Genomic DNA, 11,040 nt, shown 5'->3' on the forward strand with positions numbered 1-11,040 from the left:
TCGGACCGCGGTTCGAGCGCACAATAAATCCCGATACGAACGCGCGAGAGGAGAGAGGGGGTCGGGGATATACAAAAAAAAAATATTATTATTATTATATTATATACATATAATATATTTAATAAATAAGTCACCGCAGAGCACTAGGTGTGTTGTTTTTTTTTTCAGCGTGCGCGCGCATGTCTGGTGACGTCGAGGCCCCGTCCGCGTGGGAAGTGGCGCGCGTGCTGGGCAGGACGTTGTGCGCAGGCGCGGGCCTCACCGCCGCTCTTTACCTGTTCCGCAGGGTGTGCTCGATCATGGCCTGGAAGTCAGGAGGAGCCAGCCAAGCGGAGCTCGTCAACAACCTCCGCAGTGAGTGTCGTTTCTTCTCTCGCTGTCTTATTTCGCGGGGAATAAACCCACCTCGTTTTTCCTTTTGGTACACGAACCGGAACACACGACGCCGTGTTAAACCCGACCGGACCGGGCTTATACACAGCGAGTTAGCCTCTGTATGCTAGCTCGAGGTTGTTCGAGAGCTAAAATAAGTTTTATTCACTCTCCTGAAATGAAGTTATTTTAACGCCTAATGACTCCTAGCACTCATTTTAATGTGCGTCATGAACTTTCCTATAGCTGCTAGTTCGGTTTATACTGAGTCATATGTAACCTGACCTAAAATAGCCCCCGGTTTATAACATTAATATTTCATGATAAATGTTATGACTCTACAATCCTATTTAAATAATGGTCACTTCTTAAAACCATAAAAAAAGCTAATAACAAAAGTCCCTTGATGTTCTAGTTGGGTGGGCGTGGCTGTGCGGCTGTCAGGTGACGGCTCGATATATCAATGAATGTAGTCGATATATCGAGCGATATTACTGTTTGGGTTGGGTTTGTATAAAAGATAGCGGATTATTTTCTGCTTGCATGTAGCATCACCTCGATGTTTTAATATTTATTAGTGAGGCATGGGTTTGGTTTTATAGGTTGAATTTTTTAATGAAAATCATGCGAAGGTTTTGAACTTGACTTTCTTTTAGTTCTTTGGTATCACGAGATCGCAGATCGTCATGCACTGGGATTTCTTTCATTCTTTCAGATAAATCTTTTGTGAGGCTTCATGGATCACATCAGTCTGTAAATCATTTCATGCTTACAGAACGTAGACTCGGAGTCAATCTTACTACGTTTCAATAATCTATATATTTTATATTATGCAAATGCACGCGATCCTGTCCCTTTCTTCTTTTCGGATCCACCTGATCCATCTCGGCGCACTACCTCTGGATGGAATTCTCTTTAATTAGAAACCACTTTGTGCAGCTGAGGATGGTTCGACACGAACAGACTGAAGATCCATGAAGTTTACATTTCAAGAATCAATATTAACAGTCCGCTACAATGGCTCCGGACTGCATTTTGCACGAACAGTTCACTGATCAACACACCTTGACAATGATGGCACTATAATAAATAGACGTTTGGTGATGGGTTCCCTTTTGAATCTGGTTTTTTTTTTTTTTTTTTAAGGTAACCCTATTTTTCTCTGTATAGCTGCTTTGGGACAATGTCCATTGTTAAATGTGCTTTACAAACAATTGAAATGCAATAAATTTTGACTGCATTTGTGGAAAAAATATTTACTTACGAGTGAATGATTTACTTTTATGGCATTTGGCAGATGCCCCTTATCCAGAATGACTTTATCAGCTGGATATATACATCTAAGTAGTTAAGGTTTGAGGACTTATATCAAGGGCCCAGTGGTGATAGCTTGGTGGTGGTGGGATTAAACCTCACAACCTTCTCTCTCTAATCAGTGCATAGTTCATGCAGGACTTCCAATGCAAGACCTTTTCCAAGACCTATTCTAGTCCAAGACCTTTTCCAGGACCTTTCCAATTCATTTTTGATAATTTTGTATTAAAAAAATACATTTTATATCACTAAGTTGAGAAAATACATTTTGTTGTTTTAAAAAGAAATTAAACTTGTCATTAATGCATATTGTGTCGGTTTGATAAATTAAATTTGTTTGTTTATGGTATAAAAGCCTTTATGATTTCTGATCTTGCTCTTTGCGTCAGTAGTAATAATAATAATAACAATAATCATATTCTACCTTTTTACCTCCATTAGAATTTGTTACAATTCACGGGTTACAATGTTCTGGTTTGCGTTCGCGTGGTTGTTCTTTATGTAACCTCGTTTTTTTTTTTTTTGCCCTGGTCTGCAATCTTGCCATTTGACACTCCTCTGGCAGCCTCGCCTGGTTTGAGATGAGCTGGTGTGCGTGTTTAGCGTTCTGGCTCTGGCCTTGGCTCTGCCGCATAGCTGCTGGAAATAGCCAGGCTTGCACACTCACAAGCACACACACACACACACACACACACACACGCGCGCACGCGCGCGCGCTGTTTGCTTTGACGTGATTAATCATCGCACGGAATGCTAATGATATATTTCAGTGTGTATGAGGATATATATAATAGAGTTTTCTCATTAAACATCTCGCAGTGGTGTCTGAATGGTAAAAAGGAATGGCATGCATGTTTCTGTGATTATAAATAAAGGTAATTTATTTGTGTGTGTGTGTCTCCAGAGAATGGCATCATCAAGTCGGACCGTGTGTATGAAGTCATGCTTAAGACAGATCGAGCCCATTTCTCCAGATGTAACCCGTATATGGATTCTCCACAGTCTATAGGTAATCATTATCTTGATGATATTAATCATATCTCTGATGTAATCCAGATCTTGCTATAATAATAAGCTTCACACTTCTGGGAAGGCTTTCCACAAGATTTTGGCGCATGGGCGAGTGGATTCAGCCATAATGTGAGGGTGGTGAAGTTAGCATCATGATGGGTGAGAATGTCTTGGGTGGTGTTCTATTAGGGTTGAGGTTTTAAAACCTTATCAAACCATGTATTTAAAAAAAAAAATTGGGAAAGCACCACATATGGACAAAAAGTATTGGGACGACTGACTTTTCCAGCCATGTTTCTTCTGCTTCAAAATGGTTACCAAAAAAATTAGAGCCACACAATTGTGTAGGATGCGGGAGCATTACATTTTCCCTTCAATTGATCTGAGACCCAAACCTGTTCCTCTATGCAATGCTCCTGTGCACAAATCCAGCTCAGAGAAGATGTGGTTGGAGGGGAAGATCTTGAGTGGCCTGCTATAGCGCTCTAACCCTATTTGAACAGCTTTGGGATGAACTGAAATGGCCTGAACAGTACCTGACTTTATTAATGCAATTGTGGCTAAACGAATTTTAAACAAATCTCCACAAAATCCAGCGGAACAGCATCTCAGAAGAGTGGAGCTTATTATAATAGGAGCAATGCTGTGGTTTAGCTGTTCTGTCTTAACAAATCTTTTTTGAATTTCCTCAGGATATCAGGCAACCATCAGTGCGCCACATATGGTAAGTGCCAAAGGCTCCCTAGGACTTGATACCGGAACCTGTTTTTGAGGCAACATTAGACATCCATCAGGTTTAAGTTTAAAAAAAAAAAAAAAAGTTTAAAAAGCATCCAATTGGACTATTGCCATGAGAACAGGTGCTGATAACTGTGTGTGTTTTTTTTGTGTGTGTAGCATGCATATGCACTGGAGTTGTTACATGATCAGCTGTATGAAGGTGCCAAAGCTCTGGATGTGGGATCGGGCAGCGGCATCCTGTCCGTCTGTTTCGCCAGAATGGTGAGTCACAAATCTGCTTCACTTTAATAGGTATGAACAGTGTGGCTTATGCTTTGGTACAGTATATAGACAAAAACTTTTGGACATCTGAGCATTTTTTTTAACATTCCATTCCACATTCAGTCCTCATTACCCTTCTGGGAAGATGTTCCTCGAGATTTGTGGAGATTGTGCTCTTTCAGCCAAAGGGTGTTCGTAAAGTCAGGTACTGATGTAGGGGAGGTGAGGAGGCCTGGATTGCCATTTGAATTCGCCCCAAAGATGTTCAATAGGGTTGAGGTCAGAGCTCTCCAATCCATGTAAAGCATATCTTTTTGGAGCTGGCTTTGTGCACAGGGGCATTGTCATGCTGGAACAGGTTTGGGTCTCGTAAAGGGAATCCTATACACACATCCTATACAATTGTGTGCCTTAATGCTTGTGGTAATATTTTGAAAAAAATAACCACTTATAGCTGAAATGTCCGGTGTCTCAATAATTTTGACCTTATAGCTGAGATTGTTTGTGTTTAGATTTGCCGCAAGGGTGCCATTTTTCACTTTTTGTGTTTTGAACTGCAGGTGGGGCCAAAGGGAAAAGTCATTGGGATTGATCACATAAAGGAACTAGTGGACGACTCCATCAACAATGTTAAGAAAGATGATCCTACGCTGATATCATCAGGACGCATCAATCTTCTCGGTAAGGTAAAGGTCCACGATCGGGAAATTTCCTGAACGTGTCTTTTCACCCAAATGCTTTTTCTCCTGAAGCTTTATCCACGCATAGACTGTATGGCTAAAGGTTTGTGGACACATCACCATGCTGCTTTGGTATAATTATTACAGGGTCTTTCAGAGCCAGCAGAACATTTTCACCATAACACTATCAAGCACTAATTCAGTAGATTTCTTGATCTGGTAGAAAGGCAGAATCCATAGAGATGGTCTCCTTTGATAATTTATTTAGCGTTTGTGTGCTATGTGTAGCCTTCCTTGATTTATTGTTCTTTATGGCTAGTCGGCTAGTCGGCTAGTCATTAAGTTCATTCCCGGACGTTAGTTAAGACTTATTGTTGGTTATATATCCCCTGAGCCAACACGTCCTTATTCACACTCTCATTAATTTCCTTTACACAAGTTTACAGTGGCTTTCTTTCTGCTGTCACATCTATTAAATGATTAATGAACGCCTCTCAGGTTGCTGTTGTTCGCTCCGGTTTTGTCGATCCCTCTTAAGAGCCTAAAGAGGTTCTGTTGAAGGTGCTAAATTATTCCTGGTCTTACCACACTCAAATGGCATTGCAGCATTGCTGGCATCGCTACAGCGACCTGCCCATCTGTTCAGAGAAGAAATGGAGGTGGGAGGTCATGGGACCTGATTGTGTGTGTGTGTGTGTGTGTGTGTGTGTGTGTGTGTGCGCGCACAGTTGGAGACGGCAGGTTGGGCCATCCGGAGGAGGCTCCCTACGACGCGATACATGTAGGAGCCGCAGCTCCGTCTGTTCCCCAGGCTGTAAGTTCTACCCTTAACATTTGAACATATAAAGGATATGTGAAAATTTTATTTACGATTAAGAGTTCTTTTGTAAAAATTTGTACATAATTTTGTATAAAAATATAATCCAAGCTGCTTGATGCCACACACAAAACACGGCATTCGTAATTGTAAGGTTTGTTGCGTGTCTCCCGTAGTTACTGGATCAACTGAAGCCCGGCGGGCGTCTCATCCTGCCAGTCGGACCGGCTGGAGGAAACCAGATGCTGGAGCAGCATGACAAGCTCGAGGACGGCAGCACCAAAATGAAGCCCCTCATGGGGGTGATTTACGTGCCTTTAACAGACAAAGACAAGCAGTGGTCCAGGTGGAAGTGACTTCCTGTCCCTCTCTTCTCCCTCCTTCCTTTCCCCAGGGAACAGGTGAAATGGTGTGGTCTGGAGCAAGACAAGGCTGCCTTTGCTGCAAGTCGCCTGTTCTTTTTTTTTTTTTTTTTTTTTTTTTTTTTTTTTTTTTGGTCGGTTGTTTTTGCGGCTTTTTACCTTCTCGATACCATGATGACTGTCTGCACGTTTTTTTCCTTCCCTGCTTAACCCTGCCTCCAGTTTTACTCTAATTTAAGGAAAATAAATTTTTCATTTTTTTGAAATAATATATATTTATATATATTTTTTTAATTTATTTACATTTGACTTACCAGGTTCCTCATTGCATTCGGCGACGGCTTGACTTTGAGTTTCAGACTCACGCAGTGCTTTAGAAAAGAAGCATGTCTCCGACATACTGGCTATGTTTACATGCAAAGATTCAGGTGGCCCACCTCATCGCTTTTCAATTCTTTATTCTGATTGGTTCAGGTTTTTTACATTTTTCCCCCACCATTTAGTTTTAAACATCAGTATTAATTTAATACACAGGTTTACGTGAATCCCTTTGTTCTTATCGTAACAATGCTCAAGTTGTCCGAGACATATAGGTTTCACAGACTTTCCACACTATAAGAGTTTAAAAAAATAAATAAACAAAAAGTTTCTGGTCAGGTCGCCGTGCGAACGTTCAAAAACAATTGAGGAAATTGGAAGGAATTCCTGACACCCATTGTGACAGTATCAAAAATATTTTTTCTCGAGCATGTCATGGTCCAAGACTTGTTAGAGAAGTGGCAGCTCAGTGGTCAAGACTTTGAACTACTGCTTGAAAGATTGTGAGTTCAATTAGGGCTACCTCTGCTGCTTTATATAACTCGAGCACATCCCTCAACTGCGATTATATAAATGAATTGTGAAGCACTCTGGATAAGGGTGTGTCCCAAATGCTGTAATCAAATGTTAAGACCCACGTGCCACTTTAGGCTCACTGACCCATTCTGCCCGGTGCTGCACAGTTTCCACGCTCCATCCCTGACACGATGCCTAATCTCCGCCTACACGCTGCTCGAATGTTCTGCATGTTCGGAAGTACGCATCTGTGTGAGCAACCTTTCTCTGTCATGAAGATCTGCAGGATCGAACCGCATACATTAATGAGCTGATGGAAAAAAAATCTTTGTGCACATAAGAGCAGAATCTACCGACTTTACTTGCTGTTTTACTGTCGCACTTGATCCTGTATTCCGTCCGTCTTGTTCGTTAAATGTTCACCATGTTTGGCCTTTTCCTCAGACCCAGTCTTTTTGATTGAATTTGACACCACGGCTGGAAACGTTAGATCGGATGGACCGTAGTCCGATCAGCAACTCGTTTTGGTCTGCATGTAAACGTAGCTAGGGTTGAATGAATATGAGGATCTAAACAGGAGCATGCTCATTTATATACTAAATATATATGCATTTATGGAATGTGGTTTTGTGTGAGTGTGAGAGAGAGAGAGAGAGAGCGGTGTTTGAAAGATATGTGAAAGATTGATTTTGAACTCGTTTCTCTTTGTTTTTTTTTTTTTGTAGGGATGAACTCTAAAACAACAGTCTGGCAATATACCCCATCATACATACATGCAAACACACAAACACACACACACAGAGAATCCATCTGGACTTAACAACTAGCAGGATGATAAACGGACGACGAAGGAAAACCACGCTCTCTGCACTCTCGCTCTCTGGGCAGTCTGACCGCCGCGTGGCCAAAGAGCCCTCGGGATGGACGAGAAATGACTGCATGAAAAAATTAAAATGAAATGAGGGGCTTTGTCTCAACATTTTCATGCCTGCGGTTTGCTATCGGATTGTGAATTTTTTTTTTTTGTTTGTTTGATTTGCAGGTGCACTTTTTTTTTTTTGGTGAGAACTACAATATTGCAGCTGATTTAATTTTTCTTTTTTAAATTCTTTGCAGTTGGTGTGTTTCAGCTTTGTTTAGAGCTGGTGCTGTTTTTTTGTTTGGACTTGTAGGAATGAGAGCGATATTAAAGGATAAATCCACCATCTCTACCCACCTTCTTTTCTTATGTTCAACATGCGACATCGTTCTGAACGCAGTTTTTTTTTTTGGGCATCGAATTTGTAAAAAGTTGCGGCTGGGGATCTTGAAGGAAGTAGATTCGAATCCGGCAGCTGAGCTCAAATCCTTCTTTTCAAGCTTGAAATTATTTGCTTTTCTTTTTCAGCTACAAAAAAATTTAGCTACAAAAAAAAAATCGCTATATATTTAAATTTTGAACAAAAAAGCACTAATATATTATGGAAAGCTATTGACCAATTAAATTATTAATGTGTAGCAAACTTCAGCATAGATTCGCTCAGACACTATTCAAACCCCTAGCTGAATAATAGCTCGTTGCTGACACCATCCTAGACCCTTGCTTACACACTCGCTGTCCCAACACACACACACACGCTCCTGAGACTCACACCGCGTTCAACACACGTTCCATCAAACCGATCCACAAACACACGCAGGGCTGAACTTGTGTCTCTTCCACTGTGCACATGCTGGCTGTCACCATGCTGATTGTGACACACACATATGTGGCTTTGTACAAATAAAAACCCAAACCAGTGCAAATGTCTGTTTCTTGCCTTTTTTATTTTCTCTCAGGTTACTAATTTGCATAGCATCTATGGGAGTCACGTGACAAAAGAATGAATGACTCGGACCAGAGGACTCGGGATAAACTCGATGTTACTTATAGCATGTTGGAGGTTTGGAGTGGTCTGAGATCAGAGTCAGTGTGAGAACTCTATAGTCATAATAACTTAGCTTACAACTCGGCTAGGTTTTTTCCTTTCAGATTAGCTAAGGTTAGAAGGTCAAATTTTATTCATTGCAAAGGAAATACAAGTTATAAAATAGTAATTTTGCTATATTACACTTTCAAATGACCTAGCAATTCAACTTTTTTCCTTTTCAATTAGCTAGTCCAGTTAGTTAGCAATTCGGCTATTTTTTTTTTTTTTTTTTAATTGGCTAGCAAGTCAGCTAGTTGTTTTCCTTACAATTCACTTAGTCTAATTTGCTAGCAATTCAATAATTTCTGTTCTTTCACATTAGCTAGTCCAGAGTTATTAATTCAGATTTTTTTGTTGTCAAATTTGTTAGCAATTCGGTTAGTTTTAAATGAACTAGCACAATTAGTTAGCAATTGATATATATATATATATATATATATATATATATATATATATATATATATATATATTAATTAGCTAGCAAGTCAGCTAGTTGTTTTTCCTTTCAGATTACCTAGTATAATTTGCTAGCAATTCAGTAATTTACGTTCTTTCAAATTAGCTAGTCCAAAGAGTTCAAGCAATTCTGCTAATTTTTTTTTTTTGTCAAATTTTCTAGCAATTCAGCTAGTTTAAATGAGCTAGTCCAATTAGTTAGCATTTTTTTTTTTGTCAAATTTTCTAGCAATTCAGCTAGTTTTGTCTTTCGACATAGCTAGCAATAGAGCTAGTTATCTCGTTTCTCTTGATTTATGGAGGCTGTAAGTGGAATCCAGGAACGATCCCATTGTTTGATGTGTTCAATGCAGTATCACAGTAAATTTTCAACATTTTATTTAAAGAATGATTCAACACCGTTTTTTAAATCCATGTATATGTAGGTTTAATGTTGAAAACAGCCACGAAATCAGAATCCTGTAAGCGCCTGAGATTCAGAAGTCTGTCACTTGCAGTAATGTGTGAGTGACTGATGGCCGGGAGGAAGCTCCTATGACAGATCTTCCAGTTTTCAGATCGAGAAGCCATGCTTTGTGTGTGTGTGTGTGTGTGTTTGTGTGTGTGCCCAAATGTAATAGTATATTTGCACATATAAACGAATGCAAAATGTTGAAAGTATAGCAGCAAGTTTTACAGAATAGCTGGAAAAGAGAAAAACACAACTCTTATATCACACTTCTCACTCCGAATCATTCCATAGACCAACCTCACACTACTGCAAGAAGTTCAGCTAGCTCAGTGTTTGAAATTAGCTTGTCAAATTATTGCTAGATTGTCCTACATAGATACACTAGTATTTCTGTCATAAAAAAAATCAATAAATTGAATTGTAAGTTTCCTCATTGTTTCAAATTAGCAAGCAAATTTTGGCTAGATTTCTCATTAGGTGAAAAACAAGTGATTGAAAAGGGGATTTGATATGTTTTTTTACTGTCGCGTCCAACCGAAGTAAAAAAGAAATAAAATTCAGTTTCAAATATTTCAACTTTGCTAGCAATTCAGCTAGTTTTATCATTCAGCTTATTTGAAACAATAAGAAAACTAGCTGAATTGAGCAATTTTCCATTTGACCAACAAACAAAACTTCTACAGTGCTAATGTTTTAGTATTTGGATGTTTTATTATTTATTTAATACTCCTCCGTCTTTGCACTTTGTACTTCTAAATATGATCCAAAAGAGTAATCATAATCCTAGAACCAAGTCTAGCTATGACAAATCATGTGTACGTACGCACTAGCCGTGTAATCAATACATAAAATTATACGTGTCTATAAAATACATAAAAACACATAAAAATGAACATAAAAATAAGGAATGTTGGTTACAGTAGCATGGTAGTATAGGAGAAGGCAACATTCAAACATAAATACAGATCTTGATACGCCCAAAAAAAAACTTTGATTTTTAACAATAAATAGGTTCCGAAATAAATAATTATGCTGGTATGTAATCCGTACAGAAGGGAAAAGTTGATTCCATTGTAATTAAATGTAAAACGTGAAAAACAAATGATCAGAATTTTTGGGAAGTCTTAGTGTTATTATTTGTTTTAGTGCAGAGATGCCCAAACTTGGGCCTGTTGGTCAAAGTTGCCCCGTCGTGCCATACCATTTATGAAAAATTTGGTAAATTCAGTTATAATTGAACAAAAAATTTGCAAAAAAAATTAACAAAAAAATTAGTTACAAAAGAAATCGAATTATGAGAATATAAATTAATTTGTCTTTTTTTTTCTATGTACTTGTGCACTTCAAGGGTGCAGGTACAGCATGATTTGTGACACTCGACGAACAGCTAACTATGGAAACATCAAGGCAGTGGTACACAGACATCGTTATGAAACAAAGCGGATTCAGCTTGGCGGTGAGAACATTTACTTTTATGCAACACTTACTATCGGCCCATGTTCCTTAAGCAAGTAAAATTTTTGTCTCTTCGTAGGAAAAATCGACTTACGCCACGTGCTGTTTGTTTTTACATGTGAGACTGCGCGCTGCACGGAGATAGTATATATATTTTTTGTAGTAACGTTTTTCAATTCAGTATCTATTTTCAAAACTATTGGTTGATTAATCGGTTTTCGGCAAGTACGATTCAACCTAGCTATCAGTAAAATCAGTAAATCGTTTGACCTTTAATAAATGATATAATGTAAAACATTGTATTTTTTAATTTTAGCATTTTTTTCCATATTAAAAG

General features: G+C 38.8%; 2 protein-coding genes across 5 annotated transcripts in view; one reads left to right on the top strand and one right to left on the bottom strand.

Moving 5' to 3' along the window:
* Positions 1 to 168: 168 nt before the first annotated feature.
* Positions 169 to 8,177, top strand: pcmt (protein-L-isoaspartate (D-aspartate) O-methyltransferase). Of its 4 annotated transcripts, none has more exons than XR_006928533.1 (8): positions 169 to 354; positions 2,591 to 2,695; positions 3,390 to 3,421; positions 3,595 to 3,699; positions 4,260 to 4,380; positions 5,108 to 5,193; positions 5,373 to 5,639; positions 7,118 to 8,177. XR_006928533.1 is itself a non-coding variant. In XM_046873171.1 (8 exons), the coding sequence occupies exons 1-7, from the start codon at positions 180 to 182 to the stop codon at positions 5,550 to 5,552; spliced, it is 804 nt and encodes a 267-aa protein (XP_046729127.1). In that variant the 5' UTR covers positions 169 to 179; the 3' UTR covers positions 5,553 to 5,597; positions 7,118 to 8,177. The 4 variants fall into 4 exon arrangements, 2 of the variants coding, with proteins under 2 accessions (XP_046729127.1, XP_046729125.1); XR_006928534.1 differs by having other exon boundaries at positions 5,373 to 5,605; XM_046873171.1 differs by having other exon boundaries at positions 5,373 to 5,597.
* Positions 8,178 to 9,198: 1,021 nt separating this feature from the next.
* The window catches only part of lrp11 (low density lipoprotein receptor-related protein 11), a 10,481-nt gene continuing 8,639 nt past the window's right edge, over positions 9,199 to 11,040 (bottom strand). The window contains exon 10 of the mRNA XM_046873163.1: positions 9,199 to 11,040. This exon is cut by the window's right edge and continues 1,312 nt beyond it. The gene's annotated coding sequence lies outside the window, so the exon portion shown is untranslated.

This window comes from Silurus meridionalis, chromosome 18 (assembly GCF_014805685.1).
Source record: "Silurus meridionalis isolate SWU-2019-XX chromosome 18, ASM1480568v1, whole genome shotgun sequence".
NCBI lineage: Eukaryota > Metazoa > Chordata > Actinopteri > Siluriformes > Siluridae > Silurus > Silurus meridionalis.